Source organism: Scyliorhinus torazame, chromosome 9 (assembly GCF_047496885.1).
Source record: "Scyliorhinus torazame isolate Kashiwa2021f chromosome 9, sScyTor2.1, whole genome shotgun sequence".
Classification (NCBI taxonomy): Eukaryota; Metazoa; Chordata; class Chondrichthyes; order Carcharhiniformes; family Scyliorhinidae; genus Scyliorhinus; species Scyliorhinus torazame.
Genome location: NC_092715.1, coordinates 118,867,119 through 118,894,939, shown reverse-complemented (window position 1 = coordinate 118,894,939; position 27,821 = coordinate 118,867,119). Strand labels below are relative to the sequence as shown.

At 48.4% G+C, this 27,821-nt stretch overlaps 1 protein-coding gene across 8 annotated transcripts in view; it reads left to right on the top strand.

Annotated features, from left to right (window-relative positions):
* epb41l4a (erythrocyte membrane protein band 4.1 like 4A) overlaps positions 1–27,821 on the top strand; it is a 323,866-nt gene that overhangs the window by 282,502 nt on the left and 13,543 nt on the right. For all 8 annotated transcript variants that reach the window (XR_011949090.1, XM_072516431.1, XM_072516433.1 and 5 more), the window contains 5 exons: positions 1,585–1,662; positions 8,419–8,538; positions 9,508–9,555; positions 19,945–20,013; positions 27,137–27,247. Coding sequence is in view for 7 of the 8 variants with exons in the window: in XM_072516431.1 (XP_072372532.1) it covers positions 1,585–1,662; positions 8,419–8,538; positions 9,508–9,555; positions 19,945–20,013; positions 27,137–27,247 (426 nt within the window). In the remaining variant the exon portion in view is untranslated. The remainder of the gene's footprint in view (positions 1–1,584; positions 1,663–8,418; positions 8,539–9,507; positions 9,556–19,944; positions 20,014–27,136; positions 27,248–27,821) is intronic.

Genomic DNA, 27,821 nt, shown 5'->3' with positions numbered 1-27,821 from the left:
TGGGTGAGTAAATTTGCAGACGATACTAAAGTCGGTGGTGTTGTTGATAGTGTGGAAGGATGTAGCAGGTTACAGAGGGATATGGATAAGCTGCAGAGCTGGGCTGAGAGGTGGCAAATGGAGTTTAATGTAGAGAAGTGTGAGGTGATTCACTTTGGAAGGAATAACAGGAATGCGGAATATTTGGCTAATGGTAAAGTTCTTGAAAGTGTGGATGAGCAGAGGGATCTAGGTGTCCATGTACATAGATCCCTGAAAGTTGCCACCCAGGTTGATAGGGTTGTGAAGAAGGCCTATGGAGTGTTGGCCTTTATTGGTAGAGGGATTGAGTTCCGGAGTCGGGAGGTCATGTTGCAGCTGTACAGAACTCTGGTACGGCCGCATTTGGAGTATTGCGTACAGTTCTGGTCACCGCATTATAGGAAGGACGTGGAGGCTTTGGAGCAGGTGCAGAGGAGATTTACCAGGATGTTGCCTGGTATGGAGGGAAAATCTTATGAGGAAAGGCTGAAGGTTGTTTTCGTTGGAGAGAAGAAGGTTAAGAGGAGACTTAATAGAGGCATACAAAATGATCAGGGGGTTGGATAGGGTGGACAGTGAGAGCCTTCTCCCGCGGATGGATATGGCTGGCACGAGGGGACATAACTTTAAACTGAGGGGTAATAGATATAGGACAGAGGTCAGAGGTAAGTTCTTTACGCAAAGAGTAGTGAGGCCGTGGAATGCCCTACCTGCTACAGTAGTGAACTCGCCAACATTGAGGGCATTTAAAAGTTTATTGGATAAACATATGGATGATAATGGCATAGTGTAGGTTAGATGGCTTTTGTTTCGGTGCAACATCGTGGGCCGAAGGGCCTGTACTGCGCTGTATCGTTCTATGTTCTATGTTCTATGTTCTAGAAAGAAAAAAACAAAAATAATATACTATTAACCTCTTTAACAAAAATTAAGAGGGTATGTAACTCCATGTTTATAAAAATTAATTTTCAGTGGTCTGAGAGGTTGTTTGACAGTTGCTGACTGATTTATCACGCAATTGAAAATACACTAACATTTGAACATACCAGCCCTAACTTTTTCTGGTATCAAACCCGTACATTGGCTTCAATACCGAGTCTGTCGGCAGGTCTTTAGTGTAGCACAGCTTATGGAAGAACAGGGCAAATCAGGCAGCAATTTCTGGATTGCCCTCACCTTTAGCTGCAGATGTGTAGACTCTGAAAGTCGCTGACTGATTTACTCCATAATAACAGCAAGCGTTCATGGCCTCTTAACACAAAATCTAGACCAGTATTATTGTAACTTAAGTTATTAACTCTTTGTTAGCATATCTTCACGTACACTTTGATCCCTTTTGGGGGAATAGTGGAGAGGTGATGAAAGGATTCTCAGACAGTTGATCTGTCCAATAAACCACATCATGAATGCTCCTTCCTTGGCCAACAAGTCCATCATGGGATTTGAACCTAGAACTTCTAGCTCAGAGTTAGGGATGCTAATACTATGCAACAAGACCTCCTAGATATTGAATGATAATGCAGTTAATTCCTGTGAAAGTAATATTTACTTTATCTGTCAAAGGACCCGATCCCGTGGAAACACCAGTGGCAGTGGCAGTGAATCTGAAAATTCCAGCCGGGAGCGTAAAAGACGGAACAGGTATATGCAAACTGGGTAATTCATGAAGTCTCTGCTTTTGTTGGAGAGACTTTCTCACTTTAAGCATATGTTGGAAAGTTGGCAATGTGTAAATGATCTACTAGAGAGGGGCTGGGTCATGGATAAAAGCATTTAATCAGAAATGTAAGATGGATTGTTTATAATAGATTTTTAAAAATATATCTTAAGAAATAAAGGCAACAAGAGTATTTCTGATGTACTCTACCTGCAGTGTCAAACCAACTCAGTGGTAGCACTCTCTTCTCTGAGTTAGAAGATCATGAGTTCAAGCCCCATTCCAGCAATTGAGCATGGAATGTAGGCTCACAAATGAATGCAGTACCGCGGCTGTACTGATTTGCGGGAATGTAGAAAGTCAGAGAGATCTGGACATGCAGGTCCACAGATCACTGAAGGTGGCAACACAAGTAGACAAGGTAATCAAGAAAGCATACGGAATGCTTGCCTTCATTGGATGGGGCAAAGAGTATAAAAACTGGCAAGTCATGCTCCAGTTGTATAGAACCTTGGTAAGGCCATACTTGGAATATTGTGCACAATTCTGGTCGCCACACTACCAGAAGGATGTGGAGGCTTTGGAGAGGGTGCAGAGGAGGTTTACCAGGATGTTGCCTGGTCTGAAGCGCTTTAGCAATGTGGAAAGGCTGAATAGACTCAGACTGTTTTCATTAGAAAGACGGAGGTTGAAGGGTGACCTGATAGAGGTCTACAAGATTATGAGGGACATGGATAGAGTGGATGAGCAGGCACTCTTTCCCAGGGTGGAGGGGTCAGTCACCAGGGGGCATAGGTTTAAGGTCCGTGGGGCAAAGTTTAAAGGAATGTATGAGGCAGGTTTTTTACGCAGAGCGTGGTGAGTGCCTGGAGCGTGTTGCCAGGGAAGGTTGTGGAAGCAGATGCGTTAGCGGCGTTCAAGACACCTTGACAAACACATGGATAGGATGGGTGTAGAGGGATACGGCACAAGGAAGAGTTGAGGGTTTTGGCAAAGGTTGGTATCATGCCTGTTACAGGCTTGGAGGGCCAAAGGGCCTGTTCCTGTGCTGTATTGTTCTTTTTCTTTGAGCCAATTTTTCTCTAGGCTTGAGTATAAGTGTCAGCACTGCTCCCATGGACCGGCTAACCATACACATATGTTCTGGTCCTGTCCCAAGTTGATAAGCTTCTGGGCTGCTTTATTTAACACCATGTCGGAGATAATCCGTGTAGATTTGGATCCATGTCCGCTGGTGGCCATACTTGGAGTGTCAAATTCATCGGTGCTTCAGTCTGGGGTGAAGACAGATGTCCTCGCCTTTGCCTCGTTGATAGCCGGAGGTGAATTCTGCTTGGGTGGATGTCTCCTACTCCGCCTAGTGCCGAGGCTTGGCTGGGTGACCTCATATCATTTCTGCATTTGGAAAAGGTTAAGTTCACCATCAGGGGGTCGATGGAGAGGTTCTGCCTAAGATGGCAGCCATTCAGTGCCTTTTTAAGGAGTTCGTCATCGTCAGCTGTTAGGGGGTTTAAGTTAATTTTTTTGTCTAAGTTAATTGAGCGTTTTGTGGGTTTTTGCTTTTTAATTTTCCTCTTTTACTGTCTATTTCTGTTGATTTTTTTGGGTTGTTTTGATTAATATGGAAAACATTTCGTAAACATATATATATTAAATTTTAAAAAATTTAAAATCCACCTTCAGGATGGAATCACGACAGGTGGGGAATCCATTTTTTGATGGGTAAGTTTATTTAGGCAGGTTGTAAAACTGCAGCTGAGACCCGAGTCTCGGCTTTGCAGTTAACACTTCAGTGACTGCAGGAACTGCTCATGTGAATGAGCAGAGAAGCATTTTGGGGATTGTTTCATCAGGAGGACCTTCCTCTCATTCAGTGGGCTCTTTTGCCTGATGTTTTTCCTGTCCATTACCAAGCTGTGTGAGGCCCCTGAGACAGATGGGCATTCTTATCTAGAGACACAACCTCCAGTGTGGAAGAGAGAAGGATTAGGAAGAGGAAGAAGAGAAGGGTGAGAGGAAGAAGGGAAAACAGAGAGACTCAGGATTCTGTGGTTTTGCAGGAAGGGGACAAAACAGCATCATACTCCAAGGGTCAGGAGGAACCCAGAGACCCTCAGTGGAGACTCAGGTGATCTTATGCCACCCCAGTAGTTTACAGGCAGAGATTTAGCTGCCTGCAACTGAGCGAGACTCATCGCAGGAGAAGAATCAGGTTTTCAAGAGCCACTGTAATATCACTTTTTGAGATGCTCACAGGGGAAATCTCATCCAACTGCATTGGGGGCCAGGTAGCACGAGGGCAGTAAAGGTTTGAAGGACCATGGCAATGCTCAAGCTGGTAGCCCTGGCCATGATCGAATGGATGACCGTGACACCAGGCATGCCTAAATCCAGCTAAGGGGCAGGATTCCCCGAGCCCCGCGCCGGGCCGGAGAATCCCCGCAACCGCGCCACGCTGCCCCGACGCCGGCACGCGATTCTCCACGCAGTGTGAATCGGCGCCATTGGCGTATGGCACGGCGCCGGTCGCGGTCCGCTCTACGCGGCCGTGCCGCTGATTCTCCAGCCCGGATGGGCCAAGCGGCCACTCTAAAAAGGCAGAGTCCCGCCGGCGCCATCCACACCTGGTCGCAGCCGGTGGGAACTCTGCACGCAGGGTCGGGGGGGCGGCCTGTGGGGGGGGGAGGCTCCGACCCTGGGGGGGGTCCTCCAATCCAATGGGGCCTGGCCTGCGATCGGGGCCCACCAATCGGCGGGCCGGCTTCTCGCTCCCCGGGCCTATTTTCTTATGCACCAGCCTCTGAACTCATGCGCCATGTTGTGTCGGGGCCGGCACGTTGAGAGAGGCACGTTCGCGCCAGGATGGGAGGCTGGAGCGGCATGAACCGTTCCAGCACCGTGCTGGCCCCCTGCAGGGGCCAGAATCGATACTCCCAGCGGCCCGTTCATGCCGTCATGGAACGCGACGGCGTTTCCAACGGCGTGGGCACTATGCCGCCAAATGGGAGAATCTTGCCCTACGTTGCTATATTTAATCTTACCACTGAAACAGAAGGAATTTGGGGAAATCTTGCCCCCTCTTTTCCCACTTGCTATAGAGTCCTGTAGCCGTTTTAACCACATATTCTCTCATCACCCCACACAAGAACTCAATTCTTCCTCCCCTCCCTCAATCATTTCCTCAGCCTGCATACACCAGTCACACAAACACATGAATTAATAACAACATCAGCATGAAGGAATGTGAGGTTTGTGTTCGTTCACTAGCTTCAAAGGTCCAACCATATCAATAAATAATAACCCCACCCATGTCCCCCTCTTTGTGATGAATGTGGATATTTAGTAACATGTTTATAAGTGCTCTGCTGCAGTGCTCCCTTTCACTTGCAGCTGCACTGGAGAGAGGTGGATTACCTTCCACTTCCCTTGTTCTGGATGAGTTTGGCAGGTATTCTCTGTTCTGCCCAGGCCTTGAGCAGCCCACCACTCCTGGTGACCCTTGTGGAGACAAATGTAAGTCTTCAGTCACCATTGGAGTGAGGGGAGAGGCATACCAGAAGGGCTAAAGGCCAGCCTCCAAGGTTCAGTGAGGCCATCCCTGGGGCTGCCCTCCATGCAGTTCATGATCGACGCGCCCAACTCATGCCAACTGCTGGTAAGAGGAGGAAGCCCAGTCAGCCTTGTGCTGTGTGGAAGGAGGTGATCAAAGAAGTCAACCGTGTGGGCATGGTGAAAAAGATTTGGTCGAGGACTGTGTCAATGGCTGATGGATGGAGGTGATTCTGCCCCCATCAGAAGTGCCTTGGTAGGAGCTTCCAGATGGAAGCACCTTCTGCTCACTCTCTGCCACGAGGACCAGTTGGTCCTTCTTGCCAACCAGTGAGGTTCCAGGAACTGAGTGGGTGATCAAGTTCCCAGTTTCCCAGTTTCCCTGTCGCCCTGAGTCTGTGCCCCTGAGCTCAAGCCAAGGCAATGGTGTGCAGGTCAGATCACATCCTGATGATTGCACCTGCAATGAGTTTGCCCCTTCAGTACAGTCGCCAGTCTGTCCATGGAGGAAGCTTGTCACTCTGAATAATAGGTGATTGCAGCACTCATGGCCTGGATGGACACACCCAAAGTTCATGCCAGAGCATGCAACCCCTCTGGTATACCCGCAAAATCTTCATGGGCATCGTGCTGAACATCCGGCATCTGCCGCTTATGGACAACTCCACATCCTCATCATCTGACTCGAAATCTGTCTCTGGATCACACGGACATCCTCCAACAGCCCACCATATGCTGTGCCAGCTGCATGTGTGAATGTGAAGTGTCCTCACCACAGTGTGCGTGATTCCTGCCCGATGTGCTGAACCCTGCCGAAGTGTTAGGATCTATGATGGTGCTGAGTGCAGTAAATGATGTGATGCTGCACCCTCCAAGGGTTCCTCCTCAGAGGAGGGAGGTTGCTGGATGGCCTTTGCTGCAACATGTGCTGAAGGAGCTTCTCCTATAACAGAGCGAGATCAGTAGGGGTGGGGGCTTCTAATAATTTGACACATCAGCCCTATCACACATGCACATCAACCGTTTCACTGTCCCACATGAGTAATTGAACTCCCCGCTGACACAATGTATCCTCGAACAATGATGTGAAACTTCAGATGATGAAGTTGCCAAGGTTCCAATGTGTGAACTCTATTCACCAACCACATTGGATAATGCGCGACCTCCATGAAACCTCCACTAGCCATCTCCTCTTTTCAACCAGTCTGTGACTTTTACCATCTCACCAGAACCAGGCCTTTCTCCAATCTCACCTCTGCCTATACTCCAGGACTTGGTACCATAAAGGACTACAGTGCAGAACAATTGGCAAATTGGTCTTCTTTAAATCACCAGCAGTAATCTTTTACCTGTGCGAAATCCACTCTGGAAAAAGCAGGGTAGTAAGACCATTAAATGTATTTTTACCAACTCAAAACGTTACTTTGCTATTGGCACGTGTTGGGCAGTGAAATTACAAAACAGCATGAAAATCTTAATTTTTTTTATTGGAGAACCTAACCTGTGCAATACTTCAAGATATCCAGCAGGTGGCCTGCACTGCTTTGTTGGAACAAGTAATGGCAGTTATTTGTGTAAGATATATAAGAAAATTCATGACACATACACGTTGATGTTTTCCCTGCCTGATGATTTGGACTGACATTGCTTAATCGTGACTATGTTCAAACTTTAAAAACAATCTAGTTTAGAAATGTACACTTGGAGCAAAAAAGTTACAAATCCAAGCACAAAATTAAGCTTAATTTGCTGAACATTCTGCTAGTGAGATTGAGAATAAATTAAAAATCAGAATTGTACCAAAATAAATTGTTACTGAATCTGTGAATATTTGTGTACTTGGTCTGAAAGGATCTGCTTTTTAAAAAAATGTATTTTATTACAAACATGTATCAAAACAGGTTTCAGTGAATAAACACCCGGGAAACATACTTCCCAACAATCATCTATCCAGTCTGTACAGACTTTTCCCCTTTTTCACACCCCTCCCCCACGACAAACAGCCCCTCAAATACGGTCACAAACATCCCCCACCTTTCCTCAAACTCCCCTGCTGAGCCCCTTAACTCATACTTTATCTTTCTAATCACAGGAAGTCGTACAGATCACCCAACCAAGTCACTACCTCTGGTGGCGATGCCGACTGCCACTCCAGCAAAATTTGCCGCCGTGCAATCAGAGAGGCGAAGGCCAAGACATCAGCCTTCCTCCTCTCCATGAGCTCCGGCTTCTCTGAAACCCCAAATATCGCCACCAAAGGGTCCGGGTCCACCTCCTCCTCCACTATCCTGGCTAAGAGCGTGAACACTCCCACCCAGAATCTTCCCAATTTTTCGCAATCCCAAAACATGTGCGTATGATTCGCTGGTCCTCGCCCACACCTCTCACACTCATCTGCGACCCCCTGAAAGAACCCACTCATTCTCGCCCGAGTCATAGGCACCCTGTGCATCACTTTAAACTGTATCAGGCTCATCCTTGCACAAGAGGAGGTCCTGTTTACCCTATGCAGTGCCTCACTCCATACTCCACAATTGATCCTAAAGGATCTGCTTTAACAAAGGGGGAACTATTTTAAATAAATTAAAGGAAATACAATTGCACAATTAAACACTTTCATTTTGTGCAGCTATTCGTAGAGAGAACCAAGTTCATTTTTTAAAATTACCCATTTAGTGATACATTTATTTTTTGTTGCCTCCTTCATGAAGCCATGTACAATCCCATGGGGAAGCACTGATTGTGGGTGCAGTGGATTAAGCAAAATAAAGGGAATAATACCTTTCTGTTGAGTCCATCAGTCAGTGGCAGTATTAATTGTTATGGTACCTTTCTCTCATCTTGTAGTTACACTGAAATGAAACTTAATTATTATCCTGTTATTACAGACATTTCAAACTTCATCTTTGGTTCGTGTGCATAATCGTAATCATTAAACTGCCCAGATCTGGATGACATGGTCCATTCACAGGAACAGATTAAATTAGCAGGCTGAGCTGTACATTTTCGCAGATGGGGTATTGTGGGTTTATAATTTGAATCCTAACATCAGAGGGTTTCCCTCTAAATGGGTGGCTCCTCAGTAGACTTGATGAATGCAGTTGTCTTTTAAGTCTGTCGACATTTTTTTTGATTATACCTGGTTAGAAGCATCCTGACACAGCTTTTCACCGCCTCTCTTTCCACTTCAGGTCACGTCAAGAGAATGAGATGGTGGACTCAGCTCCTCAATGGGAACAAGTTCTGAGGAGGCAAAAGGAACGATCATTGGCTGACCCCAATAACAGACGTTCAAAGCATAGATCCCGATCGTATGTATTCACTTTCCTGTTGATGCTGAGAATAATCTGAAGACTTTATTGTAGTGATAAGTGACCCATAATTTATTGGATATCAATTCACCAAAAGTTCATTTGGCGTTCACAGGTCAAATTTGGCAGAACAATGTCCCAAAAGCATGCCCCATTCAGGTGCTACACACTGATGCCCACTAGGAACTGATTGAGATTGCCCAGATTTGTTTCATTTAGGAGTTGTGTGGACCGCAGATAGAGTCAATTTTCTGGAATTGATTTTTCGGGTTTGGACTAGCAAAAAGGTCTCTGGCATGTAGTTCAATTGACTCATCCGCTGATAAAGTGGCTCCCTCATACACACATACTTTCACACACATTGTAAATGAGAGCATATCTGTACCACACTGCAGTTATTTTGAAGGATTGCAAATGGTGCTACAAATGAAGCAGAAGGTCTGTGTCAGTGTCAAAAGGACACATCATCATATGTTAAGTCACAGAGAGGAGCTGCGCCTGGCAGCGTAACAGAACAGTACTGCACCTGGATATTGAAATTCAAAAACTATTTCTTTTTATGTATACACTAACACAGGCATGGGTTTTTAATGATGAAATGTAATTTTAGCATAATCTATGTAAAACAATTGTACCGAGTTTATTAAGTGTAATTTAACCACCTTTTAGGCACTACTTTCACATCAGAGACGGGATTCTCCAGTCCCCCAGCCTCATGTTTCTCTCCGGCTCACAGTTTGCTGGTGGCAGGAATCTCTACTTGGCCCGCTACTTATCAATGGGATTGCCCATTGATGCCATCCCAGGCCACTGGGAAACTGCAGGTGGGGGTGCGTTGCCGGTGGGAATAAAGAATCCCAATGGCCGGAGAATTCTGGCCCAGATTTCTTTTTGAAGCTTATTTTGTTGATTTTATCAGTAGCGTATGTGCAAATTACCACAGCTACTTAGGTGATATGTTTTCTGCAGGAGAAGTCCTGACGTACAGGCGAAGGAAGAACTATGGAAACACATTCAGTGAGTATGAAGTTAACCTGTGTTCATAATGATATGGATGCTCTCCCAGCTCATTCCCATCCTGGTGAACAGTAGCAGGTGTGAGGAGATTCACTAGACTGCCATGCAGTGGTCTGGCTCATGGCATGCACCCCGAAGATTACATTTAATTTTGCAAGCTTTATTCTCATTAAGGGAACACATTGTCAATACAGAACATCTTTCTGGGGGACTGCTGGACTCCTTCCTTTGGAGCTGGCACTGTCAGTTGCATTTAGCAGCCTTTCCCTTCTGGCAAGCACCCAAGGTGCACTATGATTACAGGATTCATACAGTGCAAAAGGAGGCCATTCGGCCCATCAAATCTACACCTTACCTCTGAAAGAGCACCCTACAGAGACTCACTCACCCACCCTATCCGTGTAACCCCATCTAACAATAAGGGACAATTTAGCATGGCCAATCCACCTAAATTGCACATCATTGGACTGTGGGAGGAAAGCTGAGCATACGGAGGAAACCAAAGCAGACACGGGAAGAACGTGCAACTCCACAGTCACCCAAGTTTGAAATTGAACCCAAGTCCCTGGCACAATGAGGCAGCAGTGATAACCACTGTGTCACCGTGCCGCCCAATAATGTAACTTGATTATGTATTAACTCCTCACCTGCTTTGATATGGTAAGTACCGGACTTTTTTTTCAATAAATGTTTTTTATTGGGTTTTTGAACAAAGTATATTTGCCATTATGTACACAGGATATGTACATAAGAACATAAGAACTAGGAGCAGGAGTAGGCCATCTGGCCCCTCGGGCCTGCTCCACCATTCAATGAGATCATGGCTGATCTTTTGTGGACTCAGCTCCACTTTCCGGCCCGAACCCCATATTCCTTAATCCCTTTATTCTTCAAAAAACTATCTATCTTTACCTTAAAAACATTTAATGAAGGAGCCTCTACTGCTTCACTGGGCAAGGAATTCCATAGATTCACAACCCTTTGGGTGAAGAAGTTCCTCCTAAACTCAGTCCTAAATCTACTGCCCCTCATTTTGAGGCTATGCCCCCTAGTTCTGCTTTCACCCGCCAGTGAAGAAGGGCACATACACACAAATCGCAAAGGGGAAAAAAAAAATGTAACAACGCGAGAGAAATACAAAATCAAATAAAGTAACTGGTAGGGTATTATGCACCCGCTCAACGGCAGCAGCTCTGTACACTTGGCAAAATTATTTACACACATAAGTAGGCATCTGCTTGTGGGGGGGGGGGGGGGGGGGGGGGGGGGCTGGAGGGTGGAGACCGGTGGGGGGGGGAGACATTCATTTGGATGCCGGAGAGACAATTACGGAGGGCAATACTCGAATGGGTCTGATGTCGGTGTTGTCCCTTGCTTCTCCCGGATGGATCTCGCTGCCATTGTCGTCTCGTGCTCACTTCCGCTTCAGCCGGCCTCTCCCGCCTGTATTCTCCTTTTTCTCTGTTCCTATGGATGCCAAGTTTGTTAACGTTTCCCTGCCCCCCCCCCCCCCCCCCCCCCCCCCAACCTCCCTGGCTCTCCTCTGTTGTTCCCTGTCTCTTCCCTCTTCCTCCCCATCCCCCCCCCCCCTTTTCCCAGTCGATCTCTCCCTCTCATGCTTTGGCTACTTTTCCCTGGTTCTTGGCTACCTGGCTATTCTTCTGCTTGTTTGTTGGCCACAAACAGGTCCTGGAACAATTGGGTGAATGGCTCCCACGTTCTGTGGAAGCCATCGTCTGACCCTCAGATGGCGAATTTGATTTTCTCCATTTGGAGAGATTCCGAGAGGTCAGATAGCCAGACTGCAGCATTAGGTGGTGCTGCTGACCGCCAGCCGAACAGGATTCTACGGCGGGCGATCAGGGAGGCAAAGGTAAGGATGTCTGCCCTCCTCCCCAGGAATAGATCTGGCTGGTCTGAAACCCCGAAGACCGCCACTTTCAGGCATGGCTCCACCCACACCCCCACCACTTTGGACATTGCCTCGAAGAAGGCTGTCCAGTACACCACAAGTCTGGGGCAAGACCAGATCATGTGGGCGTGGTTGGCCGGGCCTCCTTGGCACCATTCACGTCTATCCTCCACCTCTGGGAAGAACCTACTCATACGGGTTCTTGTTAAGTGGCTCTATATACCACTTTTAATTATGTCAGGCTGAGCCTTGCGCACATGGAGGTGGAGTTGACCCTATGCAGTGCTTCACTCCAGAGTCCCCACCCTATTTCAATCCCCAGGTCCTCCTCCCATTTCATTCTTGTTGCGTCCAGTACGGTGTCAGTCCCTTTACCAGTCGGTCATACATGTTGCTGCAATTTCCTTTCGCTAGTATGCTTACATCCAGTAACTCTTCCAGCAATGTCTGTTGTGGCGGTTGTGGGTATGTTCTTGTCTCCTTTCGTCGGAAGTTTTTGAGTTGCAGATACCTTAGCTCGTTCCACCTGGCTAGCTGGAATTTCTCTGTTAGTTCGTCCAGTGTTGTGATCGTGCCATCCGTGTATAGGTCCCTGACTGTCGGTGTCCCTCCGTCCTGTCCCCACCTTTTGAAGGAGGCGTCAGTCAGCGCTGGTTTGAGCTTTGTTCGACATTTTGGTCAGGCCAAATTGCTGCCGTAGTTGGTTCCAGGACTGGAGGGTGGCTGTCACCACGGGGCTGCTGGAATGTTTTTTGGGTGGGGATGGGTGTGCTGCCGTGGCGAGGGCCCGGAGGGAGGTCCCCCTGCAGGAGGCTTCTTCCACGCGCACCCATTCGGCTTCTGGCTCCTTGATCCACCCCCCCCCCATACGAACGCATGATTAGTTTGTCTAAGTTTTTTGAAAAAGGCCTTGGGGATGTAAATCGGGATGGATCTGAATAGGAAGAGATACCTGGGCAGCACATTCATTTTGATCGTCTGGACTCTCCCCGCGAGGGAGAGTGGGAGTGTGTTCCACCTTTGCATGTCTTTTTTTACTTCCTCTGTCAGACTTGTGAGGTTTCATTTGTGGATCCCTTTCCAGTCATGGGCTATTTGGATCCCCAGGTAGCGGAATTTGTGTCGGTCTTGTTTAAACGGCAGTCCCGTTCGAGCTGCCCCACCTACTTGTGGGTGTACCGGGAAGATCTCGCTTTTGCTCATGTTGAGTTTGTAGCCCGAGAAGGTGCCAAACTCTTTCAGGAGCGCGATGATTCCGTCCATGCTGCTTTGTGGGTCTGAAATGTAGAGGAGCAGGTCATCTGCATAGAGTGAGACTCTGTGCTCTCTACCGCCCCTTTGGATCCCCTGAGCGCAATTGCTAGCGGCTCGATCGCGAGAGCGAACAGCAGCGGGGACAGTGGGCATCCTTGTCTGATGCCCCTGTGCAGCTGGAAGTATCGAGAGTTGGTGTTGTTTGTCCGTATGCTTGTCATGGGAGCGTTGTATAGGAGTTTTACCCAGAAGGTGAATCCTGTTCCAAGCCCGAACCGCTCCAGTACCTCTATGAGGTATTTCCATTCGACTCTGTCGAAGGCCTTTTCTGCGACTCGGGAGACGATCACCTCTGGTGTTCTCTACCTGGATGGGGTCATTATCATGTTCAGCAGGCGCCTAATGTTCGAAGTAAGGTGCTGGACAACACTCTTGAGTGATTTCTCATACTTACCATAGACAGATGATACATTTTGTCCTTTCTTTGTAAATTCTTCTATTCAAATTTGTATTGAAATCTTCCTATGTAAAACTGTTAACACTGTAATTACACTCTGTTTCTATGGAAGGTGTCAGAATGGTATAATAATGCTGTAAATCTTAACGATAAGCATTTTTTATTGCAATTATGAACAGATGAATTTATAATAGAAACATAAAAATACAGACAATTGTACAATGGGTCCTACATAATTTAAATGTACTCTGATCCAGAGTCTCTCTCCATGCCTTTCAATCCTGTTTCCTCTGTAGACTACATGTGGTCTTGACTCTTTGGGCTGAATTTTCCCATGGGAAGCGGGAAACAGGAGCTAGGTCTATTTTGTGTCAGAAATCCAGCATCGGTGAGAAACGGACTGAGTTCCAGATTTTCTTGGGGCTGACCCCTTAATTGGGATGGAAACAGGTCCCCTCTCCAATTAAAGCTCATGGGGGCCAGGAATAGAGGCAAGTTTCAGATACCCATGGCAGCCATCACTGAGGCTGCTGCTTGGCCTTAAGGGGGAGAATTTGTGTCAAAGCCTGCCACTGCATCACAGGGGCCGGAGATGGCACAGAGGAGCCAAAGGGTGGCGGCAGCAGGAAGCTACCTTGTCATGCATTAGGGGCTCTGCTTTCTTCAGTTTCATCTCCCTCTATCTGAAAGGAATTGCAGGGCACCTACAAACTGTTCCAGACACCAGACCCAATGCCCTTTGACCACATGATGCCTCATTGGTTGTGATTCTATGTGTAGGCCAGTTAGCCTAACACCTACCATTGGAAAAATGTTAGAAGTTATTATTAAAGAGTTTATAACAAGGCGCTTGGAAAAATTCAAGGCAACTGCACTGCCCTAAAATAAAGTATAATTTAATGTGAGGGGAATTGATTACCACACTATGGAGGTTATGCTTCAGTTGCACAGAGCATTGGTGAGTCCAGATCTGGACTATCATGTACAGTATTGGTCTCCTTATTTAAGGAATGATGCAAATGCAGTTCAGAGAAGGTTTACTGGACAAATACCAGGAATGGGTGGGTTGTCTTTTAAAAAATTCATTTATGAGATGTGGACATCGCTGATTAGGTCAGCATTTATTGCTCATCACTAGTTGCCCTTCAGAAGATGTTGGTGAGTTGCCTTCTTGAACAGCTGGAGTCCTTGAAGTGTAGGTAAACCCACTGTGCTGTTAGGGAGGGAGTTGCAGGATTTTGCCCCAGCGACAATGAAGGAACGGTGATATATTTCCAAGACAGGGTGGTAAGTGACTTGGAGGGGAGCCTTCAGGTGGTGGTGGGGCAAGTACTTACTGCTCTTGTCCTTCCAGATGATAGTGGTCATGGGTTTGGAAGGTGCTGTCTAAGGAACCTTGGTGAATTACTGCAGTGCAACTTGTAGATGGTACACACGGCTGCTACAGTGCATTAGTGGTGAAAGGTTTGAATGTTTCTGGAAGGAGGAGCAATCATGAGGAAAGGTTTGAGAGGTTAGATTTGTATCCACTAGAGTTTAGAAGAGTAAGAGACTCTTGATTGAAACCTTTAAGATCCTGAATGGTATTGACAAGGTGGAGAGGATGTTTCCTCTTGTTGGAAAATCTAGAACCAGCAGTCACTGTTTAAAAATAAGGGGCAGCTCATTTAAGATGGAGCTGAGGAGAAATTTTTCTCTCGAAGGGTCATGAGGCATTGGAATTCACATCCTGAAAAGACAGTGGAAGCAAAGTATTTGAATATTTTTAAGGCATGAGCTCAAGCTTATATGGGTCCATAAGCTTGAGCTCATGGACACACAAAAATATACACTGCGGAGTCATTTTACAAAGTATTTTTTGAATATGGATTGTTAAAAACCATTGTGAGGAAATTTCTTGTGAATTGGGCTTCCACCTGCAATTTGAACGAGAACTGACCCCACCCTAAATCTCATTCAAAAACCGGTAACATTGGTCCAATTCTATCATTCTGGCATCATTTGATGTAATGATGAATAATGTCAAACTGGTGGGATTTCTGGTGGATATTTTATTTTGGTGAGTCCAACCTTCCTTAATATCAGCATGAGGGGTTGGGGGGTGGGGGGTGGGGGGGGGGGGGGGGGGTGGGGGGGTGGATTGATGTTGGAAGCTGTATAGAAGAGGGCAGAGTATTTGTGGAATTGGATTCAGCCCTGAATTCCCTCCACCTTCCTTCCAGATAATGGCATTTTACAGTGTTATCTGACCAGGAATTTCCAGGTCCTTATTTTCTGGGGACATTTCCTGTTTGTACAAATTCATACAATACGCTGAGGAAGTGTTTGCTAATGTGTACTGAGGAGGCACTGTAGAGGTCAGCTTGGTAGGTCAGGCTGCCCATGAGATGGACAGTCACCACCTTGCATTTGCAACGGAGGTAGATACCTCACATGCAGATGTGTTGGTGGAAGCTCATCTTCCCAAGAGAGGCTGTATCAGGAGACTTTGGATCTATCGCTGTTGTATAATCTTAATTAGTATATTGCCATCAATGAATTCTGCAGAGACTGGCAATCCAAACTGGGAATTATTGTGGGGGATTTCTTCTCAGTGAAGCTATCGGTAAAGTAAGATTTACGGCTGGATTCTCATTTGAGAGAGAAAGTGCTGATGCCGGGACTGAATGGCAGGTGTTCCATGGTCCCGGTGCAATTTAGGACATGCTAATGACCAGCACTCGCACCAGGTGGAACTAGTGCAATTCCAACTGACTCGGGCATCGGATTTGCTGTGGTTAGGATTGGCACTGGAGAGCCTGACAAGCTGGAGCTGTATATAAGCACTCCACGCCACACACACTCTCATTCTAGCCAAGAAGATGCCACCCCAGAGGGCGGCCCCGAGATTCGTGATTGCAGAGCTGGAGATATTGCTGAATGCTATGGAGGAAAGGGGGGGAACCTTGTTCCCGGGGTGGGAAGGAGGCTGCCACTCGCCGATGTCAACAGGGCCTGGGCCCAGGTGGCAGAGGCCAAGTGCTGTGGGCCCCAACGTGAGGATTGGGCAGCAGCGCCGGAAAAAGCCGCACAACTTCCTCAGGGCGGCCTGGGTGAGTCATCACTTCATTACCCTGGCACCATCCCGTCCCACACACCCCTACCCCAAACCCCTACCCCACCTGTCCCTGGCGCATCCGATGGGCATGATTAGAAACGCGTGGCAGCACACCACCCGGTAGACTGCCGGGGCTACCTGGGTGTGGTCGCTCCAGAAGACACCTGCCAAAGAGGACCCAGTTCACAGGATGGGATACGCAGCAGGCCACTTCCACTCCTGATGTACCACTTGGGGGACATCTAGAAGGAGCATTAGGATACGTAAAGTTATAAAGTTAGGCACTAGTTAAGTTGACATGGGTACAGAACATAGGATAGTGCTAGGGGCTAGGACACAGTTATTGTACATAACACTGTCACAAATGAGCACCTGTTCACCAACGTTCCGAACTGCCTCAGGGTGGGGGGGGGGAATGGGGTGCAGGGGGGGGGTTGTATGTAAGGGTGAGACGGGGTGCATGGGCTGCCGGTGTCAAGGTCCCGTAGTTGGCGAACCTGGAGGCAATCAGGTTAACAGGTTGTCCCGTGCGCAGTGGCCCTGGTGCACAGGTCGTGCAGCCTCCTCTGCCTGCCCAGACCCCATATCCTGCCCATCCTAGCTCTCCTCCATATTCTTCTCATCAGATGAGGGTTGCCATTCACCCACCTCCTCCTCCAGCATGCCGGGCCATTCCAGAGCAATCCAGGCACCTGAACCACGGCTTCAGCACGCCGATGCAATGCTCGACAATGCGCCTGGTCGCTGCATGGGCTTCATTATAGCGGTTCTCCGTGTCAGCCTGATCCTCCGGATAGGGGTCATGAAGCACGACCGCAGCGGATAACCCCTGTTGCCCAGGAGCCAACCCCTCACCTGGGGGAGCACCTCGAAGGTGTCGGGCACTGAAGACGACCCCTCACCTGGGGGAGCACCTCGAAGGTGTCGGGCCAGGACAAAGGCATCATGCACGCTGCCTAGATAGAGGGTGCAGAAGTGCACAATGCGCACCTGGTGGTCTGCTTATTGAGGGAGTTGAATCCCTTCCTATTCATGAAGGGCACCCCCTCATGCACCGGTGTCCATAGGGAGACATGCGTCCCATCGATCAGCCCCTGGACCTGGGCATGCCAGTGATTGCAGCGAATCCTGCTGCCCGAGCAACCTGGTGGGCTTGGTCCACGCAGAAGGTGATGTATTGTGCTACCCAGGGATACAGGGCACAATTACGGCATGGATGCACCTGTGCACAGAGGTCTGGGAGATCCAACACCGGTTCCCACTCGGCACTGGAAGGACCCCGTGTCAAAAACGTTCAGGGTAACCATCACCTTCATAGCCACCGGGAGAGGGTGTCCTCCCCCATACCCCCGCGGTTCCAGATACGCCATGATCCATCACAATGTCGCACACTCTTGCTGCTCAGCTGCAGTTGGCGGCGGCACGGCCAGTAAAGCAGGTGCTCGTACGACAACCACTGCTGGTATACACCTTCCCACCTCCTCCTCGGCCTGTTGGGCAGCCGGCTATCCATCGTCTGGCCACTGCTTCTCTGGGGCAGGCTCCTGTTCTGCAGTGTCCTCCCCGAGCAGCTCCTGCTCACGCAGCCTCAGTGCATCCGCCAGAGCTGCAGCGACCAGACAGATGCCAACCTTACCCAGCTGTACACCAAAATCCAGTTTCTGCATCTGTAATTCAGGGAGCCCCCCCAGCGCTTCGGATGGGTGCATTAAGGGGTGCCAACACGTGGTGGGCCACTGTCTGAGCTGGGCCAGGCACGTCCGTTGATGGGTCAGCTGGGGTCGGGATTTACTCTGCACATTTACGGGTCACAGTGGGCAGTCAGTGAAGTACGCAGTCAGATAGCTGCCTTGCAGGCCGCGGCAATGGAGGTCCCTGCCCAGCCACCCTGGTCCTGGCAAGACGCCTCAGGCCCATGTTCCATCTCCTGGTCGACCCCCCCGCTACTCCCCCTAGCCCTGGAAGATGTTCTCCCCCCCACCCTCCCCACACAGTCAGCGGCACAGCTGGTAGCCCAGGTTTGCTACTTTGGAAACATGACTTGTCTCCTCTCTCACCCTCAGCAGCCACGTCTCCCGGTTCCCGTTTTAAATACCACAAGTGAACCGTGCCAGCGTAACTGCCGCTTGGCAGAGGTGGAGAATCACGGGAGGCCAGAGACTACCAGGTCAGGCGCATTAATGATATGCTAACAGCTGTTACTGTACAATTTGCATGCTCACGCAGGTGCGGGGCCTGGAACGTATCCAGCCCACCATCGAGGCACCGGAGCATGATGTTACGTTGGGCCCTCGGAGCCGACCTTGATTTTTGGCGAACGCCCGATTCTCCGCCCGACCGTGATTCGGGATTGCGTTGCCGCTGAATGGAGAATTTCACCCGTAGTATCTGCTTGAAGGGCATCTACATCTACTATGAAAGCCCTGGTGTGAAACTGGACTGGGCTTTGTGCAGGTACGCTGCAATATTGAGCTATGCAAAGGTGCTGTGGAGTGCCATAGAGAAAAAACCTCTTCAATATCATCTTAGACTTCTGCTTGCACCATCTCCACCTCTCCTCCTTGCAACTGCCTGACGCTGAACCAGAGAGGCCGTAAGCTTTGGTGTCATTTTTTGACCCCAACATGAGCTTCCAAACACATATCCAAGCCATTGCAAAGACCGCCTTCGTCAAAGTCTGTAACATCATCCTTTTTTAAAAATTCATTTTTACAGTTTATGGGTGTCACTGGTTACACCAGCATTTATTGTCCATCCCGAGTTACTTTACAGAAGGTGGTGGTGAGCTGCCCTCTTGAAACGCTGCAATCCATGTGGTGTAGGTACACCCACAGTGCCGTTAGGGAGGGAGTTCCAGGATTTTGACCCAGCAACAGTGAAGGAGCGGCAATATATTTCCAAGTCAGGCGACCGGGAAATGTTTGTGCGGGATTGAGGGTCGGGCGTGGGGCCAATCGGGAGGTTTCTTTTTTGGATCCAGCTTTGCGGTCCAAGTTCACCATGGAGCACGGTGTGGCCGCTGGAGGCTGCCGCCGTGCGCATGCGCGGCCTCCAACCCAGAGGTGCGGGAGCCTGTATCTGCAGCAAAAGTTGCTAGGTTTGAGCCGGGTCCCTGCTAGGCCCCTGCAGGGCTAGGAATTAGTGGTCCTTTCACGATAATTTTTCTGGCGTGAAACTCCACCGTTTTGAAGCCGGCATGGGGACATAGTCCCAATAATGCAGAATCCAGCCCAAAGTCTCCATGACTCCGCAAAAAAGAAGACCCTAGTTTCTTGCTTTGTGTCTGATTCTGTGGAGTCCCCACTTTCAGACAATCCCCCCAGTTTCCTGGCAGTTTTGGGGACATTTCAGCGGGCTTTTTATGCTTCGCGTTGAAATACTGCTATAAATGTAGTTTTTTTGGCCAGTGAATGTACACTCGAAGAAAGTGGGTATTTGTACCCTAATGGACAGTTTGTAGGCCCTCCTACCTTTTATCAATTGGCGATCAATTTCAGAGGAGACACAGATAAGCTAGCAACCCCTGCTATCTCCAGAAAGGACTATTGAGGGATATAGTGAAAAGAAATTGAGCTGTCTTGTTAAGATGTGGACTCTTTTGTTATAATTAAGTTTACATGTATCCTGCCATATGAATAGCTTACACTTTCTCTTGAATATGTTTTTTAGACGGGAACTGGTGGATCCAAGTGGCTTAACAGAAGAAGAGCTGAAAGAGATACCATACACCAAAGTAGAGTGAGTTTGTTCAGTTTATACACCTTGCTATTTAGTTGCTGTATCTTATAGTGCATCATAGATTATATCAACTAATGGACAAAAACTACAATATTTTAATCTAAACTACACAAACATAGGCATTAGAAATGCATTTCGATGGTTGGTTTAGCACAGGGCTAAAGAGCTGGCTTTTAAAGCAGACCAAGGCAGGCCAGCAGCACGGTTCAATTCCCGTACCAGCCTCCCCGAACAGGCGTCGGAATGTGGCGACTAGGGGCTTTTCACAATAACTTCATTTGAAGTCTACTCATGACAATAAGCGATTTTCATTTTCAACGTAGGATTGTAGTGTTGCATTTTGTTGAAAAAATTAATATTCTGTTTTCAGCTATAATTATTGGCAACAGAACTTTTCCAAAGTCACTTCCTTTAAAATGTACCTGCAATAAGTATTGGATAAAAAGTTCTCAAAGGGAGTATTGAAAACAATGGTGGAAAATGTAGTATACTGGTTGCTACAGAATACCAAAATACAATAGCCATACATTTATTAAGGTAAATACCATTAAATGTGCAAGGATGTTTAAATATTAAAATTAACATCTTACATTTATTCCCAAGATTTCTTTATAATGGAAATGCAGTACTTGTCAAATGGCATTGCTTCTGAACTTGCAATTGGTGAAAGCTATGTTTTCAGTCCACAAACTTTAGAAATATGTGGACTTGTCTGCCAAGCAGGGTATTAAGATTCAAAAACATTGCGGGTTATTTATGATCCATCAGGATGTTGTGATGGTTGAGATGGTGTACTGGAACAATGATCTGCAGTAAATTGAATGTCCTTTTTGGTTTCTGACTTTCCTTATTAATTGAGTGAATTTTTAATGAATTTCTGAGAAACCCCTGTCTGGAAGCACCCCAATAAAGGGACTCCTGTCAGGAAACCCCCTTGAGACCCCTGAATGGAAGCTCCCCCAGAAAAGATCCCTGTCTGGAAGCTAGAGAACAGTCCAGACAAAGGCAGTAATAAATAAAATCAGTGTTTTAACACTCACCTGGGCAATACAGATTCTAGGGGTGGGATTCTGCAATAATGGGGCTATGTCCCAATGCCGGCATGCAAACCGGCGCCCATCACTTGGCGTCAACTGCCCACGAAAGTGAGGAATTCTCCACTATCTCGGGGGCTAAGTTGACGCCGGAGTGGTTGGCGCAGCTCCAGCCGGCGCCAAAGGGCCGGCGTGAGGTCGCGCATGTGCGGAATGGCCGGCGTGATCTCGCACACGCACAGGATGGCCGGCGTAGTTCCATGCATGCGCGAGGGTTCCCTTCTCCGCGCCGGCCCCTGGGCAATATGGCGGAGCCCTACAGGGACCCGGCGCAGAGGAACGAAGACCCCCACGGAACCAGGCCGCCTGCAGATCGGTAGGCCCCGAACGCGGGCCAGGCCACCGTGGGGGGGGGGGGCACCGTGGGGGCCCCCCCCCAGGATCGGATCCCACCTCCCCCCCCAGGCCGGCCCCTGCACACTTACCTGCCATGTCCCGCCGTGAGTGAGGTGATTAATTCATGCCGGCGGGACTGGGCAAAACTTGACGGCTAAAACATCGGGGCCTGGAGAATCGCCGGAGGGGCCGCTGTCAATGGTCCCCGGCAGGTGTGGCAGGAATCCTGCCGGCCCCCAAAAAACGGCGCCGGAAAATAGGGCAGCTGGAGTCAGGGCTGCGGGGCGGGATGTGCGCCTTCCCCCCGGGATTCTCTGACCCGGCGCAGGGTTGGAGAATCCTGGCCAAGAAGTAGCACCTGCCAATTCCTGGAAATGGAGAAAATGAGTCAGCTGAGTTTAAAGCCCTTCAGGTCTTTGATCTGCAAGCCATTATTCATTTCTCTTTGGTTTTGTTTTTACTGGGCAAATGAAACAATATGAACAGTTTCCACACACCCCAGCTGTCAGCCTTGTTTCATTAGCTTTCCTTCACAGTTGAAGTACTCTGAAGTGGTCTAAGGGCAATATTTCTAAACTTCAAACTTTGATTGACAGCTCCTGGACCACTTCAAACAGAGTTAATGCTGTCAGTTTCCAGCTGATCATTTCAAAATCACTCAATCGTGAAGGAAGGTGATTGGAAAGCACTTACCTGGCATTCCATCAATTAAGGCCAATCATGCATGCATCGTAACGCATCACTGACCAAATGGCTTCCACTGATTTATCATGAGCAACTGAAAGGCCGTTTCTAATATGCAGAACATTATCACCCCACAGAGGGTTCCATCTGTTATATGCCGGAATGGCATCCTGATCTCAATGTGAGTGCGGGCTTCTAAGGGGTAAGGCTGTAATAGGCACAATGCAAGTAAGGCAGCCAAAGCTGTGGATTCCATCAGTTCCCATAGGTTTCTGCATCCTTCAATCATTGTTGTCGTCGATATTTCATGTCAGAGAGAAGGCAGGAAGATGAATGGATCCAAGGCTCAATGCTGCATTTCTCAGAATCCTAATGCAATGAAGGAGGGAAAGGCATCATTGGGCACATCTCCAGCAGAACGCACTGCCTGGGGGCATGGCCAAGGGGAGGCAAAGCATGAACATGAGGGCGAGGAGGAGATCCCCAGACAGTGGATGTGACTTACCAGACCAATGGTTTTTAGTTGAAGAGTATTCTACTTACAAATGAGTGAGAGGCAGCCCTAGACACATCTGTGCTTGTTCTGAGAGATAGTACATCACATATGCCACATTCTCCATGAAGACCTGATGCCATGTGGCGTTGAAGGCTTCCCCCAGCCAGTGGCTTTGAAGGTGACCGCAGTGCTCAATTTTATTACCTCTGGGTCTTTTTGAGCATCAACAGGGTACCTCTCAGCACTCAAGCACCTTTAATCAAAAACAAAGTTTATTCCATGAATTTAGATAACATTTTTATAAACACACACAGTAAACATTTTTATCAAATTACCAACATAAATACCCCACACAGCTACGCTACTCTATATATAACCCTTAATAAATTCCCCCTTAAGCTGCTCCAATTTGATAACAAGATCCCACAAACCAGAAAACCCTTTTCAAAGGTGTGGCCAAGCACACAGCACTCAAGACCTGGCATGGATGCTCTTGTGTCCTTTCCAAAGCAGCAGGTTTGAATTTCTTCCAGAAAACAATTATTTCTTTTCAAGTTATCAAGCAGTCTGGAAATGGCTTTTAAAATGCAGATAGAGAGACACTTCTTTTTTTAACCTGTGCAGAACAAAACCAGTTCAAACTCAAAGCAAAAGTAAAACCAACTCAAAAAGGTAAGTAAAAACCCAAAGCCACAGCCCAGCTCCACCCGCACAATGACATCACTGAAGCCATGTGATAAGAAAACATTTCTTAAAGGGACACTCCGATGACACTAGGGACCTCATCCAAATGTGCATGTATTGTGTTTGGGCACTAACACTGAGGAGACCCAAATGCTGCGAGAATATCATTACAGTTGTGTTTCACTCACTCATTGGTGTCCCTTGAGGAAGAAAGGTTAGAAACGGTTTCATCATACACTTCCAATAAAGGTTTAAACACATCTCCCTGAAAATACACACGGTACCAAGACTAGTTCAACTGAGGCTCGCATCACATGAATGTTGATCTCACAGTGCGACACCATCACTGAGTGAGAGGATGGCTAAACCTCAAGCTAAGAGAATTCCAACGTACAAATTCAAAACCCCTTCAATTGGCAAGAAAATTCACATATCCATCAAATGATTTCACAGAAGTGCAATTTATTTACAGTGATAGCACACATGAACCAGAGGGGACATCAACATTTTTAAACTTTCCTAACCCAACCACTACACCTCGGTGCAGCCCCAACACCCACAGCAGAGGTAGAGGCAGATGCTGACTGCTACATTCTGATGCCGTAGTCTGATACGGGACCTCCACTCAGGGGCAGAAATGCCCTCGGCCGCCTGTACTGCTGGAGTGGGTGGAGCCATAGGCAGAGGGGACTGTGAGAAGCTGCTGTCCTGAGAGGAGGCCCCTGGAAGATGCTCATCCTGCCCATAGGCCCTGGCCTGACTCCTGCAGGAGTTGGTGCACCCGAAGTGAGCCCAACATCCTAATGGTGCCCACCAAGGTGTGTGATCATGGAATACAAGGCCGAGCACAAATTTGGCAAGACCTACTTGACCAAGGTCTCCATGGTAATTGCCAATCTTCCCAGTGCAACTCGAGGCGATCGCATGTTGGAATCACAACATCAGACAGAACATGGATGGAGTCCGCCATCATTCACTCTTGTTTTCTGAGTGACTACATGCATTGTATCTCCACCATTGAGCTGACAGCTGCTTCTCGAGGCTCATCATCTGACTAGGACTGAGCGGCTTCCTGGCCTCCAGCAGCCTTCCAAGCATCGGAGACCTGGGTTGTTCCTTCCTCCAACTGCTGCAGGGGCTTGTCAGTGAGGTGTTCGTCAGAAAGTGACCCCAAGTTTAATCTAGAGATATGCTCCACCGAATGTGTGTCTCTGCGTTAGAGGAGGATGCTGGAGAATGCTATGACAGTTCTTCAGGAGCCTCCTCACCTTGAATGTGCTCTGGGAGCTTGGAGTGCTGCTCAACTGTGTGGAGGGCCTCGATCTACTCGTGCCTATAAAATAGAGAATAGAGTTTTAGTTGATGAGTATAAGCTATATCAGACCACATTTGACTCAATGTGATTATCAGGGTTTGATAAGTGATGGAGGTGTGATCCTTGTTAGATTGTTGGGCGAGGGCAGTCACCCCTTCCCCACAGGAGCAATCCCTGTCCTCCCTGGAAAGGTTTGTTGCAGCCTCTTCAAATTCGATGACAATTATCTTTGCCATCCTTCCCCCCCCTTCTAAGCTCTCTTGTATTTGTTGGGTGCCACCTTGGACTCTGTGAGAACAAAAGAAAGGCATGTGATCAGAGGAGATGGAGAAAAGATTGGGTTAAATGCATGTCCACTGTGTGGCGTGAGTGCTCCCCAAAAGGGCCAGAGGATGGAGTGTGAGCAACATAATGGATGGGATGTTATGACCATAAGACATAGGAGCAGAATTAGGCCATTCGGCCCATTGAGTCTGCTCTGCCATTCAATCATGGCTGATATGTTTCTCCAGCCTTCCCCCCATAACCCCAGATCAGGGGTTATTAATCAAGAACCTGTCTCTCTCTGTCCTAAAGACACTCAGTGATTTGGCCTCCACAGGCTTCTGCGGCAAAGAGTTCCACAGGTTCACCAACCTCTGGCTGAAGAAATTCCTCCTCATCTCTGTTTTAAAGGATCATCCCTTCAGTCTGAGGCTGTGCCCTCTGGTTCTAGTTTCTCCTACAAGCGGAAACATCCTTGCCTCGTCCACTCTATCCAGGCCTCTCAGCATCCTGTAAGCTACAAAGAGATCCACCCTCAACCTTCCAAACTCCAACGAGTACAGACCCAGAGTCCTCAACCGTTCCTCATATGACAAGTTCTTCATTCCAGAGATCATTCTTGTGAACCTCCTCTGGATCCATTCCTAGGCCAGCACTCAGCACCTTCCTTCGATGTTGGTGATGTGAAAGTGACTGTGAGTGAATGAGTGTTGACGCGCATCCCCCATGAATTGATGTGTGAGATCCATGCAGAGAGCAGCTGTTTGATTATACGATGCCATGATGAAAGTTTGATACTGGAGAGGACTACCCTGCCGGAGTGGGTGAGTTCATTCATTTGCTTGATGCACTGTGTGGTTCTTTGAGTGCAGTCGCCAGCCATATTGACCCCTGGATGACAGCCTTCCAGACCGGAGACATGGGGCGGGATTCTCCCATCGGGCGGCTAAGTGCCGACACCAGCGTAAAAACGGGAATGTTTTACTCCGGCGTCGGTGACCGTTCCGGGAGCCCATTCTGTGGCTCACAGGGGGCTAGCACGGCCCACGCCGCTCCAGCTGCCGATCCCGGCGCCGCAGGGTCTGCGCATGCGCAGTTGGGCTGTTGCCAACTAGCGCAAGCACAGTGGCCTTCTTCCCTGTGCCGGCACCGACGCCAAATGGTGCAGGGCTACAGGAGCCGGCGTGGAGGAAAGGAGGCCGGGGAACAGAGAGGCCGGCCCACCGATTGGTGGGTCCCGATCGCAGGCCAGGCCATTACGGAGGCCCCCCCGGCCACCCCCGGACCCTTCAACGCCGAGGTCCCGCCGGCTCAGAGGAAGTTAGAACGGTGCCGGCGGGACTCGGCTTTTTGTTGATGGCTGCTCAGCCCACCTGGGCCGGAGAATCGGCGCTTACCCCGACCCGCGCCGCGCCGCGCTGTCCACGTCGGCCCCAGTGGCGTGTCCCAGCATCGCGGTGGTGTGGCGCGATTTGTGCGGCCCGCCGGCGATTCTCCGACCCGGCGGGGGGGTCGGGGAAATCCGCCCATGCAGTTGCGGTGCTTCTTGGAGCCATCCCTTGGGTAGAGGTCATGCCTTTGTGCCCACACTTCTCTGATCAAGGTCTCGAGTGCCTGGTGGTTGAATTGTGGTTCAGCCTTCTTGCCGATGCTGCTCACCTTTTGCTTCTGGCTTCTTGAAAAGTTGGAGGATTTCCTACAGACAGAGTGCTACCCACTGGGCCAGAGTTGACATACATTTGTGTGTGGATTTTGGGTGAAGACTTAGGGCTGGATTCTCCCCCACCGGGATGCTCCATTTTGCCGGCAGCCTGGGGGTTTCCTGACAGCGTGGGGCTGCCCCACAATGGGAAACTCCATTGACCAGCCGGCGTAACGTGGCATCCCGCCGGCGGGGTGAAACAGAAATGTGGCGCGGCAGGGCGGAGAATCCAGCCCTTGATCTATTTTGTTATGGTACCTTCATGTTTGAATAACTTGCTAACACTAAGTAAGCTTACACTTGTAGCTGCTTAGATGATGCATTGGAGAGCTGCCCCCATGGTCTATACCTGCAGGAGTCAGAAAAAATAGAACATTAGGGTGAGAGGTAGTTGTGTTAATGTTGTTTAATGAAAGTTTATTTAGGATGATCAATTGCATGAAATGTAACATAAAAATAAGTCACAGTTTTCTCCTGGCATAGTATACTTTTAACATTTGGTGTGGATTTTTCTGTTTCTCAGTGATTTTAAAATTTTGTGTCACCAGGACTCAAGGTAACCCCATACGCATCAGGCATTCACATTCTCCTCGAAGCTTTCGGCAGTATCGGCGCTCGCAATGTTCCGATGGTGAACGATCTGTTCTTTCAGAAGTAAAGTATGTATTTCTGGAATCCACAAATGCAACAATTGGCAAAAATGGCCGTGGTGATTTGAGGGAAAGATCAACTGCTGGAAATGATTCATTTTGTTTAGATCTATGTAAAAATGGTTTTGAAAACAATCTCACTTTAGAGTATTCAGTATTAGGAGATGTATAATGTTCTAGGAATTGAACCACACATGGTTATGGGAGGCATAGACAGGGTGGATAGTCAGAGGATTTTTCCACGGGTGAAGTGTTAATTACAAGGGGGCACAGGTTCAAGGTGAGAAGGGGAAATTTTAAGGGAGATGTGCAGGGTAAGTTTTTCACACAGAGAGCGGTGGATGCCTGGAACGTTCTGCCAGAGGATGTGGTGGAAGCAGGCACATTAGCAACATTTAAGAGGCATCTGGATGAGTACATGAATAGGGAGGAAATAGAGGGATACGGACCGAGTAAGGGAAGAAGGTTTTGTTTTTAGTTAGGGCATCATGATCGGTACAGGCTTGGAGGGCCGAAGGGCCTGTTCCTGTGCTGTACTTTTCTTTGTTCTTTAGATGTCACCTGGGAGCAGCATATTTGGTTG